The sequence below is a fragment of the Erinaceus europaeus genome, chromosome 3 (genome assembly GCF_950295315.1).
Source record: "Erinaceus europaeus chromosome 3, mEriEur2.1, whole genome shotgun sequence".
NCBI lineage: Eukaryota > Metazoa > Chordata > Mammalia > Eulipotyphla > Erinaceidae > Erinaceus > Erinaceus europaeus.
In genome coordinates, this window is record NC_080164.1 from 43217867 (window position 1) to 43242712 (window position 24846).

Consider the following 24846-nt stretch of genomic DNA (forward strand, 5'->3'; position numbering starts at 1 on the left):
GCTTTTATTGAGCACAACTGTGGGCCAGGGACTTTTTTGTGATGGTTAATTGTGATGGTTAATCCTCACGAACCTACGTTGATAGCTATCATGCTCATTTAGCAGATGAGAGTGCTGAGACTGAGAGGTTAGCAAGCACATCCAAAGTTGCATCCTAGGTGGTAGGGAGAGAAGCAGGTGTGGGCTTCTTCTCAGTGTCTGCTTTTGGGATCTGCGATGGCCAGAGCCTTCTCGAAGGCGGGGCGCAAAAGGCCTCGTGCCCAGCGCCCACCGACCAGACAACACCAGCAGAGCAGGTAATGGGAAACGACCCAGGCGTCAGAGTAATATCTTCCCGCAGGCGGAGGAGGGAGGCACTGCTGGGAGACAGCAGATCGTCCTGTCGAGACATTTAGCGCTGAGCGCCAGGACTTTGGTGGATGAAAGGAATTCTACGTGGGGTACATCTTTGGTTCCCTCTTTGTCCCGGCTCGCCCGACAGCCAGCCAGCCAGCCAGCAAGGTCCGGGAAAGTAGAACCCAAACCAGAGATGGCTGGGGCGGGACGGACAGTTGCTATTAAGAGTTTAGACCAATCACCACGGGCCCCCACTTCTCCCGGCCAATAAGAAGTGAGTTCAGGTTCGGAGGCGGTAACTGTGGTCACATGAGCAGACGTCAGAACCAATCCGCCGCGGGCCTCGTTCCCGTCAGCCAACTGACAGCTAGAGCGGATCTGTGGGCGGGAGGCCAGAGCCGCTGTCAGACTCAAGTCAGGCGAACGACGCGCGGCTGGACGGCTGGCGGGAGTGCGGCGCCGGACAGGGCCCTGGAGATGGTCCCCGGCGCCGCGGGCTGGTGGTGTCTCGTGCTCTGGCTCCCGGCGTGCGTCGCGGCCCACGGTGAGCGGCAGAGGGTGGGGCTGAGCGGTGAGGCGGGCGGGGCTGGCCGTCCAGCTTGCGCGAGTCTGGGGGGAAGGGGGGCCCACGGGTCACCTTGAGGACCCCGAGAGTTCTGGGCAGAGCAAGCCCGGGCGGGCGGGTGGGTTCAGATCTACAATGCGGCGAGCTAGACTCTCCCCACGTCGGAGTCAAAACTCGACCTCTGCTACAGCTTAGAGATAAGTATGAAGGCACTCACATCAATAGACAGCAGCTCACACACACCAACCAGCTCACAGGTACACAAACTGCGCCTGTACGATCACAGAAACATAGATACCCGTACACATACATGAGCATATATGCATACCCACACTGGATCACACAGATCAGCAGGTACTAAGGGGAGGGTGGGGGGGGGTTTAGTGCTGAGAAGGCTTCCTGGAGTGTATCTGCTGGGAAATTCTTGCTCCCAGAACAAATAACTATATTGCCCAGTGTCAAGGCACCAGGGCTGTACTTGGCTGGTGACTGTGATTTGAGCAGTAGCAAGGACAACTAAAGTCATGAGCAGTCGTAATCCTGGTACATGGTAGCAGTTCAATAGTTTGTTGACTGACTTATGGACCTGTGGCAGCAGCTTCTGCCCTTCCACATTCCTAGTCTGGGCTAAGTCCACAAGTTAAACATTAAACTTGAGACCTGAAGAGTTCCCTTCACAAATCAGAAACATCTGGCTGTTTTTGCAGTTCTCTTCTGCAGTGTAGTAAAGGTGGGAGTGAGTTTTCATCCATTTGCCCATCTTTATTGAGCACCCACTATCTCCCAGCTCCTGTGTTAGGTAATGTGGCTACAGCATTAAGCTACAGATGTATGGTTCTTGTCCTAGTGGAGGAGACATTAAACAGTTATGTGTACTGTGTAATTACAAATTGTTCAACGTGTCAGTAGAGATTATTTTGAATTGACATAAAGGGAGGGCAGTCACATGGCAGGTTTCTCTGAGAAAGTGACATTTAAGCTGTGATCTAAACTATGAGTAGGAGTGAACCAAGAAAAGATGGGAGCTGTGAGACGGGGTGAGGGTAGGAAGCCTTCCAGAGGGAGAGAGAACAGCTTACAAGACTCAGAAAAGGAGCCAGAGAGACCAGATTAGGAAGAAATGTGTTAGAATAATAGCTGAGGACCAGATGGAACATGACCTTACAGACCACAAGTAAGAGCTTCGAGCTTTAATTACTAAGGAAATTGTTGAAGAATACTTAAGCCATGGGAGTGGACATGAAAAGACAGTACTCTTAAAACATTTTAAGAAGCTCCCTGCCAGCTGTTTGGAGAATAAATCTTAGGGAGCAAAAATGGAATCAGCTAGGCCAGCCAAGAAGCTGGAACTATGGCTGGGAAAGTGTCTTAACTGTTTCAGTGTTGGCATTACATGCCTGAGGCTCCCAGGTAACACATTTACTGGAGTGGTACTCTGGCTTTGCTCTGTCTCATTTGAAAACTCTCTTATATTTACAAATAAAAGTTTTTTTGTAAAGAACCTGGAACAATTAGGACAAATCCTAGTGGTTGAACTATGGAGACAGCAATGACACTAGAGTCAAAAATTTTTTAAAAATATTTATTCCCTTTTTTTGTTTTTGATGTCGTCATTGTTGGATAGGACAGAGAGAAATGGAGAGGGGAGGGGAGGACAGAGAAGGGGAGAGAAAGACAGACACCTGCAGACCTGCTTCACCATCTGTGAAGTGACTTCCCTACAGGTGGGGAGGCGTGGACTCGAATCAGGATCCTTATGCAGGTGTTTGCACTTTGTGCCACCCGTGCTTAACCTGCTGCACTACCACCCAACTCCCACTAGAGTCAATTTTAAGGGTGATTTGGGAAGTGGCACAATGGATAAGTCACTGGACACTCAAGCATGATATCCTGAGTTCAATCCCCAGCAGCACATGTACCAGAGTGACATCCGGTTCTCTCTCTCAATATAAGCAAGAATTTTTTTTTTTTCAAAAAAAGTCAGTTTTTAGGGGGCTGGGTGGTGGTGCACCTGGCTAAGCACACACAGTACTATGTACAAGTGCCTGGGTTCGAGTCCCCGCTCCCCAACTGCAACTGGGGACACTTCACAAGTGGTAAAGCAGGTCACCCTCCCTTTTCAATTTCTCTACCTTATTAGGAAAGGAAAAAACAAACAAACAAACAAGAAAAGAGGCCATCAGAAGTGGTGGGCTCATTGTGCCAGCCACAGCAGTAACACTGGAGGCAAAAATAAATGATTTTTTTAAGTATATAAAAAAAAAAGTCAATTTTTAAGTTCTAGTGAGGAACATTACATTCTTATTTACCACTTATTTACTGAGGGAGAGGGAACGAGAACACCAGAGCATCACTCTGGCACACAAGCTGCTGAGGATTGGATTCAGGACCTCCACACTTGAGTCCAGTGCTTTACTCACTGCACCACCACCCAGATTACTAACGTTGCATCAACTCTATCCCCATAGAACAATGTCCTACCCACCTGCAGTACTTTATGAAAACTGGGTCCTTGGGCCCAGACTGTCACCAGCCTAATTGAAGACAGAAGCTCCAGGATCTGAACCTGAACCAGTTTGCTCCCTGGAGGCCCTTCACTGTACTCTTTCTTCCAGGCTTCCGCATCCATGACTATTTATACTTCCAAGTGCTGAGTCCTGGAGACATTCGCTACATCTTCACAGCCACACCTGCCAAGGACTTCGGTGGTATCTTTGTAAGTTGAGGAAGGTCGCTTATCTCTGTTCCTAACTCCATCTTCTCCCCACCAAACTAAAGTGACCCTCTTAGGGGGCTGGGCAGTGGTGCATCTGATTGAGCACGTTAATTACAGTGTGCAAGGACCTGTGTTCAAACCCTCTGGTCTCCCCCTGCATGTAGGGCAAAAGCTTCTTGAGCAGTGAAGCAGTGCTACAGGTCTCTGTCTCTCTCTCTCCATCTCCCTTCCCTTGTCAATTTCTGCCTCCATGCAACAAATATTAAAGCGACTCTCTTGTCCATTAGCCAATACGTAGTTTTGGGATGGGGAAGAGAACAAAATCCAGCTCTGCCTCCCAAGGGCTTCAGTGCAGAAGGGAAGGGCTTCTGGCGGATTCCCTGAGTACTGGCCACCATGGAGGAGTCATGAGTTAATGTAAAATCAAGAGTCCTAATATCTCTGAACTATGACTTGCTCTCAACTCTTCTACCTCTCTCTTTCATAGGAAGGCAGGAGGGAGTAGGGCAACTTGCTAAGCCTTTATGAGAACGGAGTAAAAGCACATACAGAAACCGCTCCATTCTTTGGGAGCTGCAAAGGTGGGGCTGTGAGTCCTGCCTCCAAGCACACTTCATGCTTTCTCACTACTCCAATGTCTTTCAGCATACAAGGTATGAGCAGATTCACCTTGTTCCCACTGAACCTTCAGAGGCCTGTGGAGAACTCAGCAACGGTTTCTTCATCCAGGACCAGATCGCTCTGGTGGAGAGAGGGTAAGAAGCCCACCACATGCTCTTAAGTGGAGGGGAGAGTCTGAAACCAGTGACACTGGTGGTGCTTTGAAATACCAAATTTAAACAACTCCTCTTTTTCTTATGGAAGAAAATGTCTTGAGGTTATCCATGCCTTTGGGCATATTATTTGCTAATGAGTCTATAAATAAAGTTCACTGTGGCCCTTCTTTCACCCTCCCAGAAGTATGGTCTAGAGGAATAGCTAGGATCTTGCCTTCCCTTTGGGCTCATTACCACCTCTTCCAGGGGCTGCTCCTTCCTCTCCAAGACTCGAGTGGTCCAGGAGTATGGCGGGCGAGCAGTGATCATCTCAGACAATGCAGTTGACAATGACAGTTTCTACGTGGAGATGATCCAGGACAGTACCCAACGGACGGCTGACATCCCTGCCCTTTTCCTGCTCGGCCGAGATGGGTGAGGGCTCCTTGTCTTTAGCTGTTATCAGCACCTGACTGGGTGCCATGCCTTGGGGAGGTCAGGGGCAATTGCCAATCCCTTCCCAAAAGCTTCATCTTGGGGTGCCCCAGTCAGAGGACATCAAAAGTCCTTGAAAGTTCTGGAATTCCCAAAGTGACGGGAACCCGTTGGGGCATGATGGGGTGCGCGAGAAAGTGACCATTGCCACCTCTTCCTGCCCTCCCAGCTACATGATCCGCCGCTCTCTGGAACAGCATGGGCTGCCATGGGCCATCATTTCCATCCCAGTCAATGTCACCAGCATCCCCACCTTTGAGCTGCTGCAGCCACCCTGGACCTTCTGGTAGAAGAGTTGGTCCCATATTCCAGCCATAGCAACTCTGGGTTGGGAAGGGAAAGTCCAGGAATTCTCCTGTTGGGAGCCCGGGGACAGCTGTTGGGGAAATGTGGAGCCAGGTAGAGGATACAGGCTTGACCCTCACCTAGATGAAGGGAAACCACATCATAGGCGTTTCCTTCCCAAGGGCCCAAAGTATCTTCCCCAGCGGGAAAAGACAAAAGCCAGATATTAGGTCTTCTGGTTAGACTCTGGAATAAACGGGGTAAAAGCAGGTGACCTGAAAGCCACCTGCCACCTGTAAGAACTTCACCTGGCTCCAGCCTCCCCAACCCAGGGTCTCCTCACAAATGTTCTTCACAGAAATTGCTGGAGTGGTTTAAGAAGCTGGTACTTGGGGACTCAGTAAATCCTCACTTACTTGTTTTTTAGCAATAAAGCCTCTCATCAGGGTCGCAACTGTGTCTTGAGAGTAACAGCACCTGGGGTTGGGAGAGGGGCTCTCAAACTCACTCACCTTGTCTCATGCGCATCTTAAGGGGGAGGAAATAGAGACCCATGATCCTTTAGGACCAGTGCTAACAATCCTGGATCCCAACACAGCATCCAGCTTAAGAGCTCAGGAAGAAAAGCTCACCCCATAGCCTAGTACTGACATGTCACCTAGACCTGGGAGGACCCCTGTTCTTGGATTTTAGAAACTCTCATGGCAGTTAGGGGTGTAGCTCAGTGGTAAAGCATGTACTTTGTATGTACCAGGTCCTGGACTCAATACCTGGCAATCCCCCCAACACACACACACACACACACACACACACACACACACACACACACACTTACAGAGAAAAGGATAGATGAGACTAGAATCTGAACCCAAACAGGAGGAACTCCCACTTCCGCCATTGCCTTCTAACCTATGCCTTTTTGTACCACCTGACTACCAGTCTGTCAAGCCACTCTGAACAAAGCATTCCTGTAGAGGCCTGTCACTACTCACACTTTATTGAAAACAGTGGGCAGGCAGGATGGGAGGGGATGTTGGCTGCTTTGAAGAACCCAGTAGTCCAGAAAGGCAGGTGCTACCTGGCCCCATGATCTAGGAAAGGACTCATAGGGCAGCACTTGCTCTCCCTGGGGTCCCTCAGCAGGGTTGAGGGTGGGTGGAGGAGACCCAGGAAATGTGGGCTGGAGGGAATTACAAGTAATGGGGTTATAATTCCCTCAGCATTCAACCCAAGAGCGAGAGGGGGTAATATTAACCTTAGGGGGAGAGAGGAACACAGGCAGGGCTACAGTTAGAGTACCTAGCTTAGTTCCTCTGGACTTCTGGAAGAGTTCAATGTTCCTCTGTGGAAATCCTAAAGATGGACCCCGAAGCTAGGAAAGACTCTTACAGACCCGTTAATGGTTCTCAGGGAAGATGCTGGAGCACCCTGAGTTAAGGAGCACAGGTCCATCACCCCCAGATCTCAGCCAGGCTGCTGCTAGTCTTCAATGGGAAGAGGGTGTAAAAGAGGTGATCCTGCATATGCCCCTTCTTCCATACCTCATGGGGCCAGTCACTGTGCCAGGCCTGAGTGGCAAGGCACAAGGTACATACATAACATATTCTGGAGTCTGGTACATGAGTTAATCTCTACTATGTCCAATATCCAACTGATGGGTGTACGGAGGAGGGGAGAGGAAGGTCATTCTCCTGGCTGTGTGTTCTAGCAGGGAGCCATCTGGAAGGTGCTCTGGATGCCCCCTTCCTCCTTCCTGCCCTTACAGCTAGGCTAGCAGTCAGGCAGTTGCCTTATTACAATGGTGGGAAGTAGGATCTGTGAGGGCATCTCTTCTCTCTGCTTTTCATTGAAGTTAGGCTGCTCCGATCTACCACTTTGTTACCTCTTCAATAGCAAGTTGAGAGGTGAAGCCTCATGTGGATAGCTAAGCATGGCTGCCGGGCCAAAGGAAAGAAACACTGTTAAGCCTTGACTGTGATTCTAGCTGTTTACACCCCAGAGTGGAGTACTTCTGAGGAGGCCAGTTCTGAAAGGCTCAGTGATAGCTCAGGGCCTAAGCCACTCAGCAGTGCCCAGGGCATGAGGTCTGATAGGGGACCGGAGGCTAGGGGTGAGCCTCTCTCCTACCCTCTGGTAGAGATAGAGCTGGAAGGAAGGAAAGCGGGCAACAGGAGTGGGGAGTTCCTTCCAAGTCTCTTCTCTGGAGGAAGGTCCTCTTCCTGGTAGAATCTGGGTAGGGTCCCTTCCAGGCAAGGCCACATCACACATCTGTCATCTCATCCCCCAGCTCTGCATCCTCTTCTTCCTCTTCATCATCTTCCTCCTCTGAGGTCACATTGGGTTCATCTGCCTCAGCCAGGCATTTGGGGCAGGAACAGACGAAAAGATAATTCTCCCTGCAAGGGGTGTTGGGGGGTGGGATGGAGATGGTGGTAAGGGTAAAAAGTAAAGCATTCACCAGGATGGATGACCCCAGAGCCCAACTGCCCACCACATCCCCAGCCGGCACCTGAGGATCTTGTGACGGCTGTGGCGGCTGCGCTCCCGCTGACAGCAGTCTAAGTAGCTGATACAGATTTCCTGGAGGGCAGAGGAGAGGTGGGGTCTGATAGCCTGTGCTCTCTATCAGATGGAATAAGGGCCTCCCCAACTATTACCCCCCTTCCCTAGGAGTCAAAGGAATAGGCTGCCCTGGTCCAGTCCCCTGTGCTCTCAGCAGGCAGGCCACTATAGTGGGGGGGTTGGTGGGCTACACAGGGGGCTCCAATAACCTGTGTCTGAGGTAAGCAGAGTGCAGTTAGGCTCAGGCCATGGTTAAAGACAGTCAACAATAAAGGTCTGGGAGTCGGGCTGTAGCGCAGCAGGTTAAGCGCAGGTGGCGCAAAGCACAAGGACCAGCATAAGGATCCCGGTTCGAACCCCAGCTCCCCACCTGCAGGGGAGTTGCTTCACAGGTGGTGAAGCAGGTCTGCAGGTGTCTATCTTTCTCCCCTCCTCTCTGTCTTCCCCTCCTCTCTCCATTTCTCTCTGTCCTATCCAACAACGACAACAACAATAATAGCTACAACAATAAAACAACAAGGACAACAAAAGGGAATAAATAAACATAAAAAAAAATTTAAAAAAAAAACAAAAACAATAAAGGTCTGTGACTGGGGTCCGAGGTTATATTGGGTTGATGTTACCTGCTGTAGAAGAAAACTCAACCAGCCTCTGTATACTGCACTGAGTCATGACCTTGAATCTACCCTAGGACCCCATGGCCCAAATACAGTCACCTTACAGCTGTTTATTTGTTAATCAAAAGGTAAATGGGAGCAGGAATCTAGACACATGTCTGTCCCCCAAACACTGCTTTGAGGCTTTCTGGTTTTATTTTTTGAACATGCCTGATTATGATATATCCATGGGCAAACAGACTCCTGTCTGTGGTATACAGGGATTCAACTCAATAGCTTGAACCCAGGGCTCTGGCCACTGCTTTTCCCAACCCCATTCCACTGCCCGCCCACCCCCCACATCTACTGGCCCCCCCTCACCTCTCCTGGCTTAATATCCTCCAGGGCGGTGACATGCAAAAGGAAGTTGTTTTCTGGGAAGGAGGTCTCTGCATTGGGAACACAACTATGGTTGCCTGGGTCACAAGAAACAGAGAAAGAGGATGGTTGACTGATAAAATTAACAACCTCAACTCAGCAGAGTCCTGGGGCCCATACTTTTTTGTTCTCTGATCCCCACTAAGACTGAGCAGGTATTGGAACTCAGTTTCCCAACTCTGCCTAATGCTTCTTCCTGAACGCCATAGTATACAGACACACACACTCCCTCTCCTACACAATGACTGGCCTTGTTCTCCTCCTCACTGGTCAACTTGATTCTTATTGTGTTTGTTTGCAGTATCTTGAAAATGGAAGCACGGGCTGCAAAAAATGTTCATGCCAAACCACTTAACTCTGTTCTGTCTGCAAATGACTGTCTGGTAACAGCTGAGCCAGGCTCTCTGATAGCCTAGTTTGGGTGGGACTAATGTCCTCAGCCTGGGAGGAGGAGTTTACAGTGAGGAAGCCAGAAAGTAGGAGGCTGAGGTGTGGAAAGGAATTGTCTGGATTGTTCTGCCCCTCTTTGGCCTCCCAGGCTCTCATGACACTTCCCGATCAGTCTCACAGCAGGGGTGACAAGAGCCTGTGCTTCAAGTCTGCTAGAATCAGAGTTCTGTGCCCTGCCTCAGAGCAGGGCCTGGCTCACTGGAAGGCTTTATATATAAACATATATTAAGACATGAATAGTTCAATGAAAGAGGGAAGAAAAGGGGGGTGCCCAAGAGGATACCAAAAAAGCTTAGATCTAACCCTGCTCCCCTACTCAATTCCACCAGTCTAGAGACCAACCAAGAAATAAACCGTGTCCTAAAGGCCACCCCTTCTCAATGCAGTGACTCACAGCAGCTCTGAAGCACAAAGAGGCCAGATCCTTCACAGTTAAGAAACTCGCCAGTTGCTGTAAAAGAGCAATATGCAGATGTTATTCTATCCATTTTATCGCTGTGAAAGGGAAATTAGATAACAAGCACGGCCGCCCATTGTCCTGCCATCATACCAAACTATCTCACCCCATTCCTATCACTTAACCTGAAGTGGGTTCTCCTAGGCACAAGCCTTGTTTTGCTTTTTCTTTTTAAAATTTCTTTTCTTTATTGGGGAATTAATGTTTTACATTCAACAGTAAATACAATAGTTTCTACATGCGTAACATTTCCCAGTTTTCCATATAACAATACGACCCCCACTAGGTCCTGTCATCCTTCTTGGACCTGTATTCTCCCTACCCACCCACCCCAGAGTCTTTTACTTTGGTGCAATATGCCAATTCCAGTTCAGGTTCTACTTGTGTTTTCTTTTCTTTTCTTTCTTTCTTTCTTTAATATTTATTTATTTATTCCCTTTTGTTGCCCTAGTTGTTTTATTGTTGTAGTTATTATTGTTGTCGTTGTTGGATAGGACAGAGAGAAATGGAGAGAGGAGGGGAAGACAGAGAGGGAGAGAGAAAGATAGACACCTACAGACCTGCTTCACCGCCTGTGAAGTGATGCCCCTGTAGGTGGGGAGCCAGGGGCTTGAACCCGGATCCTTAGCCGGTCCTTGCGCTTTGTGCCACGTGCACTTAACCCACTGCGCTACCGCCTGACTCCCGTGTTTTCTTTTCTGATCTTGTTTTTCAACTTCTGCCTGAGAGTGAGATCATCCCATATTCATCCTTCTGTTTCTGACTTATTTCACTTAACATGAATTTTTCAAGATCGGCTGAAAACGGTGAAGTCACCATTTTTAATAGCTGAATAGTATTCCATTGTATATATATATGCCACAACTTGCTCAGCCACTCATCTGTTGTTGGACACCTGGGTTGCTTCCAGGTTTTGGCTATTACAAATTGTGATGCCAAGAACATACGTGTACACAGATCTTTTTGGATGGATATGTTGGGTTCCTTAGGATCTATCCCCAGGAGAGGAATTGCAGGATCATAGGGTAGGTCCATTTCTAGCCTTCTGAGAGTCCTCCAGACTGTTCTCCACAGAGGTTGGACCAATTTACATTCCCACCAGCAGTGTAGGAGGGTTCCTTTGACCCCACAACCTCTCCAGCATTTGCTGCTTTTTTAAAAAAATATTTATTCCGTTGTTGCCCTTGTTTTATTGTTGTAGTTATTACTATTATTGTTATTGATGTCGTCGTTGTTGGGTAGGACAGAGAGAAATGGAGAGAGGAGGGGAAGACAGAGAGGGGGAGAGAAAGATAAACACCTGCAGACCTGCTTCACCGCTTGTGAAGTGACTCCCCTGCAGGTGGGGAGCCAGGGGCTCAAACCGGGATCCTTAGTTGATCCTTGTGCTTTGCACCACCTGCACTTAACCTGCTGTACTACCACCCAACTCCCAAGCCTTGCTTTTCTATAAATAATAACATCCTTTGTCCATTCCTCAGCCCTGGCACAAAGCATCTGTTATGGATCTCATGGTCATTTCTCATCTGCATACCTTGTGGACAGACTTGAAGTTTCCCACAGGCACATAGGAATTACTATCCCCAGGACAATTAATTCAGAGTTCTAGGGGGAAGACTGTTTGCCATCTGTATGGGGTTTGGAAGCAGGAGATTGCAACGGTTACATGAGGTCAAGACTCCCTCTTACCAACCTGCCTCGATGTCCTTATATAACTGATCGATAAAGGTGTCCAGCTGCTCACGGTCCTGAGGCTTCAGCTCCAGAGCATCACACGCATGGACCCACTGGCTTAGGGAGCTGGGGGTCCCAGAAAGCCATGGTTGGAGTGGAAGAAGCCCAGCTCACAAGGCTTTCCACTCCAGAGACATTAAACCCAGTTCTTTCTTCATAGTGAGGGCCTGTCTTCCCCAAGGAACCAAGGCTCCCAAGAACACTTTACCACTTCAGTCCTTCTGACCCCAACACTGTGTCCAGTCCAGCACTCTGGACCCAAAGTCCTATCCTGACCCACTTCACCAATCACCCACCAAATGGTTTGGAACATTTTCTCCTAACCTGGTTCCAATTCCTTGACCATTGGTGCCAACAAGTGCAAAGAGAGACCGGAATCCATCTGGAGTGAACCACTACAAGGAAGAAAGACATAAGCACTCAGGCTGTAGCCACTTGATTCTTCCTGATACAACACTCTGTTGAGTAAATCTTGTGTGAGTCAGTAGCACCCCATCACCAGAAGACCAAGTAGAGTCTGGCTTAGTTGATCCAATTGCTGCCAGAAAGGGAGGCTACTTGGCCCAGCCTCTCCACACTTACCTGGCTGAGTGCTTCCTCATAAAGGGCCTCTGTGAAAAGTCTCCGTAGAAGTTCCAGCTGGCCCTGGTTTAGGGGAAGCAGGGAGAGACTTGCATCCTTAAGGTTTTTCATTATCACCTACATAGAGCTCAAAAGGCCAGAAGCGGGAAGGAAAAGGACCAGCTCTGGAGACCAAGCTTTCCCTAGAGTTAGCTGAAGAAGGCCAGAGTGTCCAAATCTCCAAAAGCTTTGGCACTTTGCTGGCCCACTCCAAATCACAGTGGTGTACTCCAATTCCCTCTTATTTCAAGCGCTATTGCCAGTGGGGCTGGGGCAGCTGGGTTAGTGAATTATCTGTTCTCACCTCCACCCTCAAGCTTCCTAACCTGGCTTCTAGTCCAGCAGAACACTCCCCTCTTCTCCTTAAATTCCATGCAGGAAAATGGTCGTCCAAGCCCGACAACCATTCACACACCTGCCTCCATCTTCAGGAAGCTCCTGTGTGGAGGGCTGCTGTCCTCAAATGAGTGTGTAATTCTCATGAGTTTGAGCACTTGGTACATTGGCCACTAAAAATCTGCTACACATCGCTCTTTGACCCTGTGTACCCCTAGCCCTCCATGTCCCATTCTACTTGAGTTGCCCATTGCTATCCTATCATAGGGACCCGCCTTCCCACGCTAAGGCACCCAACCCTCCTTTACCTGTCATAACCCTGCCTCCCAATTTTAGATCATGAAGTTATGTAAGTAGCTGGAGTTTAAGTCCTCTGACTGGATTTTTGGTCCCAGGCTCTAACCATTTCCTGTGCTGGCATCCCAAATGTGGGGCTCCCCTTGGGCAGGCTCATAACACCCCAGGCTTTTGTTGATGGGGGGAAAGGAGAGTCAATGGAGAAGACAAACCTTGAATTTGTCCCCTAGGAGTTTATGGACAATTTCTTCCTCCTCGTTGGCTGTTTTATTACAAAACTGGGAAAAGAGCCTGATCCAGCGATCCTTATCTTTAGCCTGCAGTAAACAAATGGGACTTTAGGCTCACATTCATAATGTCCCTGCATAAACGGAGGGACGCACAACTCCAGGAGACCTATTACTAGCTTCCTATCTTTTTTAAATAAATATTTATAAAAAAATATTTATTCCCTTTTGTTGCCCTTGTTGCTTTTTTTTTTTTTTTTTAATTGCCACCAGGATTTTCGCAGGAGCTTGGTGCCTGCATGAGGAATCTACCACGCAGGCGGGGGTAGACAGCATAATGGTTATGCAAAGAGACTCTCACACCTGAGGCTCCAGAAGTCCCAGGTTCAATCCCTCACACCACCATAAGCCAGAGCTGAACAGTGCTCTGGTAAAAAAAATAAAGAAAGAATAAAAGGAATCCATCACTCCTGGCAGCCTCTTCTTTCTTTTAAAATTATCATCTATTTATTTATTAGATAGAGACAGCCTGAAGTCAAGAGAGGGTAGCAGGTGATAGAAATACATCTACAGACCTGCTTTGCCACTTGCAAAGCTTTCCCCCTGCAGGTAGGGATTGGGGGCTCGAACCCAGGTCCTTGTGCATCATAACATGTGCACTCAACCAGGTGCACCACCACCTGGCTCCAGAAGCCTTTCTTTTTCTCTTTTTTTCCTTTATATGATGGGACAGAGAGAAATTGAGGGGAAGGGAAGATAAAAAGAGAGATACCTATAGTACCTGCTTCACCATTCATGAAGCATTCTTCCTGCAGATGGGGAGTAGGGGGGTTGAACTTGGGTCCTTGTGTGCAATGGCAACATGCACTTAAGCAGGTGAGCCACCACCTGGCCCCTAACCATCAGGGGAACACCACCACACATGAACTTCTAGGATAGATCCTTTATGCCCTAGAAAGACCTCCTAGCCATACCCAGCCACTCCCCAACTGGGATCAAACAAACTAATTCAACACTAGGAAAAAGGGAAGAATGAGGCTGAGAAGCAACAATAAAGGGAAAAAATGTGACACTTAAACTGAATGCATGAATTACGGCTGCTCAGGAGGCCTTCTCATTGGCCAGAGACTGCTACAAGCCCTCACTCCCCCAACTAGACTTCTGGTTACCTATTCCCAAGACTTATGGAGCTACAGTTCTCCTTTGAGGACCACTGCATTCAAGGCAGGGCCTTGAAATCAGGAGGCAAATGTGGCCCAGGATTAAATGAGATCAGAAATACTTTCTCTGGGAGGGCCATCTGAGCTTACCTGTTTCACTGTGGCCACCATCCGGGCCAGCAGCATGATGCTTGCCGTTTCAGGTGGGTAGTGGACACTCCTAGGGAGAAAGAAAAAGGTTTAATTTCAAAATTCCCTCCCTGGCAACTGAGTTCAGAGGAACTCAAGTCTGACTGTGCCAATCCCAGTTTGAGCGCCAGATGCCGAGCTAGCTTCACTGACGGGAGACAGACTACCAGGGACTCATGGCTGAGCTGGGAATGCAGTTCAGTCTTTATTGACGAGCGGGGATGCAGTTCAACAATCTAATCTCTATTCATTAGAAAATACTGTCCTGGGAGTCGGGCTGTAGCACAGCGGGTTAAGTGCAGGTGGCGCAAAGCACAAGGACTGGCATAAGGATCCCGGTTCGAACCCCGGCTCCCCACCTGCAGGGGAGTCGCTTCACAGGCGGTGAAGCAGGTCTGCAGGTGTCTATCTTTCTCTCCTCCTCTCTGTCTTCCCCTCCTCTCTCCATTTCTCTCTGTCCTTCCTATCCAACAACGACAACAATAATAACTACAACAATAAAACAACAAGGGCAACAAAAGGGAATAAATAAATAAAATAAATATATATAAAAAAAGAACTATTAAAAAAAAAAAAGAAAATACTGTCCTTTATATCTCCTGAGGCGGAAGTGTCAGGAAGAGGAAGTACATAGGATAGGGGGTGGGGAGAAGGAAAAAGCGCCCCGAACCAGTGGGGATTAAACCAATGAAAACAAAGATTATGTAAACGGTCCATAGCGTTAAGCAATACAAGCGAAACTAACGTGATGATCAAAACAGAAGGCCTTATAAGCAGAATTTAGAAGCATACCAACATGACTGCTTCAAAAAATCCTTTCTACTGGTTCTATTTCTAAACAGAGCCACTGGCAAGGACTTGGGTAGAATTTTACATTCTTGGATTAAGGGAACAGCACTGTGACTATGCAAGAGTCTTCCCTGCCGTAGGCTCCAAGGCCCCAGATTCAACCCCAGCACCACCACAAACCTGAGATGAGTAATACTTTGGTGTCTCTCTCTACCCCTCTAAAATAATACATATATATACATCACACACACAAACACACACAAGCTTAATGTTTTTTTTTTTTTTTTGAGGGGGGGAGGTTTGTGTAAAATGCTGAGGAAGGTAGAACAAGCAGCTCAAAGTGAAGGCTTAGAGTTGGTTTATGTGACCTCTGCTTAACCCTAAGAACCTCAATAAGAATGGAGGTAAATTCTGGCTTATGTGATCTCTGCTTAACCCTAAGAACCACAACAAGAATGGAAGTAAATTCTGGAAGATGATAACATCTGCTGAGCCCAGTCACAAAGATAGCAGGGAGGAGATCATGGCAAGAACAAATGAAATGCTACCTACCTCCACGCCTCCTGCAGTTTATTGAGAGGGTGTAAGGGGTCATCTTGGGATGGGCCTGGGCACAGGACCTGATGGTACTGTTCAGCAGCTGCCAGCCGACATTCTGCACTGCAGTACACCACCTGTAAGGAGATTGGGGGGGAGGGGTAATCAGCAGCTTGGGGTCTGGCTATGGGACGAGGCACACATGTCTCATGTGGTACACACTCCACAAACTGCACACCTTCCACAAAGAGCCTCTAAACTCAGTGGTATTGTAACACAAGAAAGTACAAGGTACTCTGGGGCATGAGGGAACACCTAGACCAGGCTTGTAAACCAGGAAAGAAAGAGCTTCAAGGGTAGAGGGAAAAGACTGCCCCCTCCTCCACCACCACCAGATTCCCAGGAAGTGGGCAAGCTCCTTCCAAGCCTATCTGCTAGACAGTGGGACTGGAATGCAGAGGACAAAATTAAACAGTAATTGAGCCTATTCAGTGTTCCCTACACTGTGACACTCAAGGGTCACAAGTGGGTCTGCACTCACTACTGTCCGCCAGAAAAGGATTTTCAATAAGCCTTCTCTGACTGGCCCTCTTTCAGGTGGACTCCCCAGGGATGCTCACCTGACAGTGGGGACAGTTCTGGTGCAGGTCTTTGCGCACGGTGCACAGCTCTGGGTGAGGCAGAGCCTGGCCTGGTTTCCCTGCCAGCCTCTGGGCGTTCTCCTCTGCCTTCTCCAGTGCCCGCAGGCAGTGGTCACAGGCTGAAGGAGAGACAGTGTGATAATATGAGTGTCTTGAGAGCAGAGAGCATTTTTGTCTTTTTCACAGCAGCATCCCCAAGTACTGCCTGGAGCATAGTTGTTGCTCAGTAAAAGTCTGAGGAGTGAATGACTGAGTGACAATGTTAAGGTTGAGAATGAATGAATGAATGAATTGCACATGCATCCAAAGCTCAGATTCCCTCATTCCACTCTGGAGGCGCCCATCTCTCCTGTAAGATTCTTCCTGTTTCTTAACGGCAAAGTCAATGAGGCTCCCCACCCCCCAGACTGAAATTCATTTTAGAGTCTATTGATCCTCTTTTCACAGTTTTCTTTAATCTACAAAAATAAAATAAAAGTGGAGGAAAAAAAAAAACGTAATTGGCAAAGTTAAAGGCATCTTACTTCCTTCTGTCCCCTAAGTGAACCTTTTTTGATCAAGGGACATGCAACTTCCTCTTCTTGGTAGTAGGCTTCACTTTGGCACAGAGTCCTTAGCACGGTCTAGTCCTTACAGTATGTGCCAGACCGAGTCCCACCTGAGTCACAGCTCTCTGCAAGAGCTGCTCCACTACAGGCTCACAACGCCAGTCTGAGATAAGAGAGCAGCATGGTTCTCAAGCAAGATTCCCCAGCGGAAGACAGGCTTTCCTCTCAGCAAGGCATCAACTAGGAGGGCTGTATGTAGAGCTTTCTTCCATGCACAGAGACAGCTGAGCCCAGCAGCCATGAGGTGTGGGTGAGATGAGCTCACCTCGGTAATGATAAAGTGCATTCCAGAGAAACTGTGCAGCCACCAACGGCCGTTCTATGAAGATGGTCTCCCCCTTCCGGATCAGCTGTGTGGCAAATAGCCCCTTTCCCTAAAAGGGCAGAGAAGGAATAGAATAGCCATAAGAAACAGAGGATATAGTGTTATGGGCTCCTAAAGGTTGCCCAGTCTTTTTTTAAAAAATATTCTTAAAAAATTTTTTAATATTTATTTTCCCTTTTGTTGCCCTTGTTTTATTTTTTAATTGTTGTAGTTATTATTGCTGTTATCGTTGTTGGATAGGACAGAAAGAAATGGAGAGAGGAGGGGAAGACAGAGAGGGGGAGAGAAAGACACCTGTAGACCTGCTTCACCACCTATGAAGCGACGCCCCTGCAGGTGGGGAGCCAGGGGCCTCAAACTGGGATACTTATGTGGGTCCTTGCGCTTCGTGCCATGTGCGCTTAACCCACTGTGCTACCGCCTGACTCCCAGGTTGCCCAGACTTATGTCCCTCTGGTTGCTGCCCTCTCAGTAGAGGTCTGTGGAAGGACTCAAGGCCCTCAATCAGCACCTCCTCTGGAAAGGCAGCTCTGACCTACATTCAGTCACATTTCTTCCAGCTTTTCAGAGCAGAGGGCCTAGGGCTGAGTGGTACCACCACAATAGCCATTTCAAACTACTCCAAGAAAAAAATTTAGAGTGGTCAGAGCAGGGTCAAGGCTAACAGCAGGCTGGAGGCTCTGGTACCAGGAACTGGTAATGACAGGGCAACATTCCCTGAGTCACCCACATGTCCCGGCAGTGATGCTATGTCAGGGCTACAGAGAAATGCTCACCACAGGTAAAAAAGGCTTAGTTTAGGGGAGAATGTGCCCTACTTCCCTGGCTGGCTGGATATTTTTGGCACCTAGCATCCAATAAATTCTTAGGCGTTACACTGAAAGAATGACTAATTCTTGTGCTAGTCCTAATGCTAACTTGCTATAAGCCTTTATGCCAACCACTTCATTTTTTTCTTTGTTTCTATATGAAAAGTGAGTACTATATTAGTACCTATCAAGTAGTTTTCAGAATGCAATGATCTAGTACAGATGAACATCCCTTATGAGTGCTAGCTCCTTACTATGCAAAGTGAGGCAGCATGGAGAACACCTAGGAGACTGTCAAAAATGAATCTTGGGAGTCAGGTGGTAGCGCAGCAGGTTAAGAGCACGTGGCGCTAAGCACAGAGACTGTCATAAGAATCTGGGTTTGAGCCCCCAGCTCCCCACCTGAAGGGGAGTCGCTTCACAGGTGGTGAAGCAGGTCTGCAGGAATCTATCTTTCTCTCTCCCCGTCTCTGTCTTCCTCTCCTCTCTCCATTTCTCTCTTTCCTATCTAACAATGACAAAATCAATAACAACTACAATGATAACTACAACAACAATAAAAAGCAAGGGCAACAAAAGGGAAAATAAATAAAAATTTTAAAAAATGAATCTCAGGCTCCACCCAAGACCTACATTTTAATAAGATGCCCAGGTGATTCACATGCACTCCGAAGTTTGAGAAGCAAGTCCTGTCTACATCATATTAAGAAATGAAGGACAAGAAAACAATCACTGAAATTCCTTTTTGTAATCTTTTATTTATTCATTAATGAGAGGGACAGGAAAGAACCTGGTATCACTCTGATACATGTGTTGTCGGGGATCAAACTCAGGACCTCATGTTGGAGAGTCCAGCACCTTATCCACTGTGTCACCTCCCAGACCACTGAATTTCCTCTCCTCTCTCTCTGTCTCTTTGCCACCAGGGTTATTACTGGGGCTCAGCATCAGTACAATGCTGCTAGAGGCCTTTCTTTTTTTTAGTTTTTTTTTTAAATTTTTTTATAGAGACAGAGAGACATTGAGAAGGTCAGAAGAGATGCAGAGGGAGAAAGAGACATCTGCCGCACTTACTTCACCTTTTGTAAAGCTTCCCCCTGCAGGTGGGGACCAGAGGCTTGAACCTGGGTCCTTTTGCATGGCTATGGACTGGGTGTGCCTAGCCCCTGAACTTGCCATCTCTCAAATGTGCAAAGGAATTCAGGAGACAGATTCAGAACCTAGGCAGTCACTGGCTCGCCAAGCACTTACCCTCACTGTTTACTGAATGAAGAGGGTTGGCACCCCTGACAACACTGAAATGTAGGACGGACGGGGACACACGGACACACACACACACACACACACACACACACACACACACGACAAAGAAAAACTGACACAGCACTTTTTTTTTCCCCTCCAGAGCACTGTTCAGTTCAAGTTTATGGTGGTGCTAGGGGTTGAAACCGAGACCTCTGGTGCCTCAGGAATTCAAGTATTTTTGCATAACCATTATGCTATCTCCCCATTCCCACAGAACATTTCTTGTCATGTGCTTTCTTCTAGCACTGGAACTTTGGCAACTTTCAAAATCAAAGCAATAGAGATGAGTGCTCTAGAATAGACCTGAGACCATCTGAACTCCGGGAGCTCTAGCAGTTGAGTGAGACGACTGACTAAACCCACTGGGCATGCCATGGGTGTGTGCCTGGTTGCCTTCCTGGGATCCAATCTATCAACAGGAAAGCCAGGCTTTCTTCTATGGGATAAAAGGATATTAGCATACCTTCCTTATTTCTGATAATCTTATTTTACTATTGGACAGACAGAAATCACTCTCTTCCTCTCTCTTTCTGGAGAATCAAATGCTGAAACTATTCAGCAATGAAACAAAGGGTAAAGAGTCAGAGCTGCTCTATGCAGTGACTCATCCCCAAAATATGCAAAAAAAAAAAAGTCTAATTTGAAAATCAAGTTTTAAAATGAGGTTGTTCAAACTTCTAGAACTGCACAGTAAAGTTCAAAATCTTTGTTTAAAAAATATTAAACAAAGCTTAGTAGTAGAGTTCATGCTTTGCAAATATTAAGTCCTAGGCTTGCTACTGGTAATTGTGCCCACTCCCAATCTTAATTATTAGACAAATATAAATTACCAAAAGAAAACCTTGACCCAGGAGGTGGCATAGTGGATTCTTAAACATGAGGTCCTGAGCTTGATACCTGGTATTACGTGTGCCAGAATGATGCCGTGGTTCTCTCGCACTCTCATATATATATATTTTTTAAGGAAAAAAGCCTCAACGCATTAACAAGTGGTGACATTATCTGGCAGATATGATAGTTTAACAATTGAGTTGGCACCAACCATATATGGTCAGGTTTCTGTTCTGACCATGTTCTGGACACAGTAATTGGTAAAATTTTGGCAGTCTTTCCTGCCATAGAAGCAAAAGAAAAAGAGGTGGAAAATAACCCCCATGTGGAATCCTTAGTCTATATAGCTTTGTGAGAAAACTCTCTCAAATCAAAGAATAATTCTAATGCTATTTCAAAAAAAAAGAAGTTTCTCCATTTTACCAAAACATAAGCACAAGCCTAACTGAAACACACACACACACACACACACACACACACCACAAACCAATCTCACTTGAAGAATAAAAGGAGTGAAAAGCCCAGGATAATATATTTTGTAACCAAGTCTGGGTGACTGATGTGATTTTTCTCCAGCAGCAGATCAGATGTAGGCTTGGGGAGGGTAGCTAACTCACGCTTTCAAAGTTGGAATTTTGACAGAAGCCTTGAACAAAACAACTGGCCAAGGAGAGTGATAAAGCGAAAAGGAAGAAATGAAGAAAGGTGGGGCTGGAGATAAAGGGGGAATATCTGCTCACTAGGAATGATGGAACTGAGACACCATCAACCTGAAAGCCAATCAAGGGTATTAGCCTGTAGTGGAGATGGAGATGTGAACAGGTGAGGAGGATGCAAAGGATGCAAAGGGGACTGCTCTGGCATGCATGGAAGCCACTGGGTGCCTCTGAAATGGAAAGAGGACAAATGAGAGGTTGGTTTGGCAAACTGGTGCACTATGAAGGTGACTAGAAATCTTATATCTTAGTCAAGGACCAAAAATACAAATAGCCACTACACATGCTAGATTATAGTCAACTTCACTAGTAAACAAAGGCATGGAAACAGAACAGTATTTTGCAGATAGCAAGTGGTAAAGCTAAGAAAGGAAATACACAAAGAATATGTGCACAGAAACTGAGGTTACAGACCTTTAACCTCAGAAACTGAAAGAAATATAACACAAGGGTTGGTGAACTGTGTTTCTCCCATGAAACAGACTATTACTTAGCTTTAAAAAAAGAAAGAATATGCAGCAGTCTGGGAGTTGGTGCTGTAGATGAAGTGCTGGACTCTCAAGCATGAAGTCCTGAGTTCAATCCCCAGCAAGTGTCAGAATGAGGCTCTGGTCAGTTTTCTTTCTCTCATAAATAGGTAAAATGTTTAAGTAGGTTTACTGCTACTGAACGATTTCTGCTGCATCAGAAACTAGTTTCGAGAAATGTAATTTTAATATACACATATTTGTATAACATGTGATGAGTGATTTTCACCATCTTTCCATACATGTATTTTTGTTTTTTTCTTTAAAAAAAAAAAACTTTTAAAACAAAATCAAGTCATTCTCCTGTTTAAACCCTTCAAATGCTCCCAGGGACCTCGGTAAAAATACCTTAGCACTCCAAACCCGTTTGAGAAGGGTCTAGGCTCCCCTACCCCAGAACCAACTCAAAAAGTTCCCTGAGAACCCACTTCTTTCGTTGTTGCTTTAGACAGAGCAAAGGGGCAACGAGGCAGAGAGAGAGAGACCACAGCACAGCTTTCCCCATGTGGCGGGGGCCAGCTTTGAAGCTGGGTCGAGCACGTGGCAAAGCAGCGCGCTATCCAAGCGAGCTATTTCCACAGCCCAGAACCCACTTTTTCATACCTCACTTCCCTAAACTCAGCATGTTATCATCCCACTGCTCCAGAGCCTGGAGGCCCCGCACCGAGCAATCCCGCCTGGAACGGCGGTGGCCGCAGGTGGACAGGCCGGTTCCGCCCGGGAGGGGCGCGCACACACACGCCAGAGATCCCCGCATGACCGCATCGGAAGCCTGCGCTAGGGACAGACTGGGACCTCTCCGGACGCGAACAAGGGCCGGGCAGCAGAGTCCGAGCGGCGCAAGAGCCCCTTAGGCACAGGGTTTCGTGGAGCTGCCGCCAAGACCGAATCAGGAAGGGGGACCCAGTCCCGTCCATCCCAGCCTCACCTTGGCGCTGCTCACAAAACGGACTTCCACGGACACCCGGGAACTGCCCGTCACGCCCACGCAGAAGGAGAACACGTCGCACATGGAGGCCGCCATCTTGGGCGCGCCTCCGCCTTCTGACCTTTGACCCAACCTCGCCCCGGGAGGCCCCGCCCCTCTGGGCTCAGCGCTGAGAGTGAGCCCTGGGATGCTCTGGTTTTGCACACTGGCTAGTCGGAATTTGAATCCTTTTGATGTACTTGTATTGAGGTTGATTGGCTCGTGACTGGGTGTGGCCGAGCTTTGTGCCTTTGCATCTGTGCAGTTCCTTACGTTTGTCTTCATGGTCAGTTAGTATGTATTTCTGTATCAGAGCCTCCCTATGCATGTATAGGTGTTTTTGATTATTATTTTTAATTTTTGTCATTACCAGAGTTTCTCTGTTCAGGGATGACTCTTCCAGATAAAGAAACAAAGACAAACTGTGAGGGAGAGAGAGAGAGAGAGAGACCATAGCACTGATGTTTCCTCCAATGCTTCGTGGACTGGGCTCAAATATTTATTTATTTTCCTTTTGTTGCCCTTGTTGTTTTCTATTATTGTTGCAGTTATTGTTGTTATTGATGTCATCATTGTTAGATAGGACAGAGAGAAATGGAGGGAGGAGGGGAAGACAGAGGGGGAGAGATAGATAGACTACTGCAGACCTGCTTCACCGCCTGTGAAGCGACCCCGCTTCAGGAGGGGAGCCCGGGTCTCGAACTGGGATCCTTAGCTGTTCCTTGCGCTTCGCACCACGTGCACTTAACCTGCTGCGTTACCGCCCGACTCCCTCACCTGTATAATTTGACGTTTTATTTTGTGCTTTGTTTTTATCAGAACACTGCTCAGTTCTGCCTCGCGATGTGGGGCTTGAACCTGGGACCTTCAAGCCTTAGGCATGAGTTCTTTTTGTGTAACTATTATGTTATCTTCCCCATCCAGTTTTTTTTTTATTCCCTTTTGTTGCTCTTGCTGTTTTTTTTTTTGTAGATATTATTGTTGTTGTTATTGATGTCGTTGTTGTTGGATACAACAGAGAGAAATGGAGAGAGGAGGGGAAGACAAAGAGGGGAGAGAAAGATAGACACTGCAGACCTGCTTCACCGCTTGTGAAGCGACGTCCCTGCAGGTGGGGAGCCGGGGGCTCGAACCGGCATCCTTAGGCAGGTCCTTGCTTCGCGCCACGTGCGCTTAACCCGCTGTGCTACCGCCCGACTCCCCCCCCATTCAGTTTTTAATTGATTGATTTTGTTGTTATTGTCATCAGGGTTATTGCTGGGGCTCTGTGCCTGCACTATGAAACCATTGCTCCTGTGGTTACTTAGCCCACCCCTCTTCCTCCTCCTCCTCCTCTTTATGGACACAGAGAGAATTTGAGGGGACAGCGTGAGAGAGAGGTAGAGAGAATGCCTCTGTGTTTGTGAAGCTTTCCCCCACCTCCTCATATGATCCCCCACACGCAGGTGGGGCCTGAGTGCTTGAACTTGGGTCATTGTGCATAGTAATGTGTGCACTCTACTGCCTGCTCCCAATGTATAATTTCTCTTTAAATATTTATTTGTATTTGTTTGTAATTATTTATATTAATTTTTATTAAACACATGTGGGTATTAATATTTATTTAAATGCTATTTAATTATAAATAGTATCGATGCTTTAATAAGATTAAGATATTTAGTGTATTTTATTTATATCAGTGAGAGAGAGAGATATATAAAAAGAGACAGTGGGATTCGACTTCCGGAGGCGGAGCTATGAGCAGCAGATCGCTTTCTCTCCTCTCCTCTCCTCTCCCGGATCAACTAGGAATACCAAAGGAGACCACCCGGACCGAAACAAGACAGGACTAGAATGACCACAGAAACCCAGTAAATCACCCGTGAGTACAAACACACGTGGCTGGTGACAGAGAGGAGAGAGGGGCCTAAGGAGAGATTAAGTGACTGCTAACAGTTCGACAGTCTGTCAGTGGAGACACCACCTCCAGTCTGCTCCACCAACAAGGGGACAGCTGAAGGGAGGAAAGGACTCCCCAGAGACTCACCAAGTACAACTCTGAGTCTCCATTGCTACTACCCTCAGAATCTGGAGCAGCAACAGGGAGGGACACCAGGGCACAGAGATCTAACCGGGAAACTCAGGAGAAGACCTATACCTCGGTGGCATAGCTGAAGGGCTGTGAAAGTCTCTTTGCATAACCACTGGATTATCTCTGCCACACCCTGCTTTATCTCTTGGTCAGGAGTCATTGATTAAGCCAAGAAGCCTATTGATAGTTTAAAAGCCCTCAGGCTACCATAGCCTACAGGGGAAAAAAAAAAAAGGCTTTTACACCACTGAACTCCAACTCAGGGATTGAAAAAACTGTTAACTTATATAAAATGGTTAAAACAACAAGAAAAAATAATGGAGACTCGAACCAGGACAAGAGTCCAGCTAAAAGTCCTCCAGAGGGCGAAGCACAAAACAACGAGTTCAACATCCAAACATTAGCTAAGGAAATAATAACAGGAGTGAGTAAAGAATTTGAAAAAATTGTAATCAGAACTGCAGGAACAACAAATGAGAATATGGAAGAAAATTCTAATAA

At 47.3% G+C, this 24846-nt stretch overlaps 2 protein-coding genes across 3 annotated transcripts; one reads left to right on the top strand and one right to left on the bottom strand.

Annotated features, from left to right (window-relative positions):
• Nucleotides 1-294: 294 nt before the first annotated feature.
• PRADC1 (protease associated domain containing 1) lies at nt 295-5606 on the top strand. Its single transcript, XM_007523687.3, has 5 exons — nt 295-880; nt 3517-3617; nt 4263-4372; nt 4640-4807; nt 5037-5606. Exons 1-5 carry the CDS (start codon nt 646-648, stop codon nt 5155-5157), a joined length of 735 nt encoding a protein of 244 aa, XP_007523749.2. The 5' UTR covers nt 295-645; the 3' UTR covers nt 5158-5606.
• A 527-nt stretch (nt 5607-6133) lies between these two features.
• SMYD5 (SMYD family member 5) lies at nt 6134-22382 on the bottom strand. 2 transcript variants are annotated; one of them, XM_007523688.3, is made up of 13 exons: nt 22236-22381; nt 17060-17168; nt 16166-16305; nt 15561-15682; nt 14181-14250; nt 12856-12960; nt 11972-12034; nt 11714-11784; nt 11349-11455; nt 9593-9649; nt 8692-8786; nt 7662-7732; nt 6134-7548 (listed from the first exon to the last, which is right to left on the bottom strand). In XM_007523688.3, the coding sequence occupies exons 1-13, from the start codon at nt 22329-22331 to the stop codon at nt 7413-7415; spliced, it is 1242 nt and encodes a 413-aa protein (XP_007523750.1). In that variant the 5' UTR covers nt 22332-22381; the 3' UTR covers nt 6134-7412. The 2 variants fall into 2 exon arrangements, with proteins under 2 accessions (XP_007523750.1, XP_060043062.1); XM_060187079.1 differs by lacking the exon at nt 7662-7732 and having other exon boundaries at nt 22236-22382.
• Between the last annotated feature and the right edge of the window lie 2464 nt (nt 22383-24846).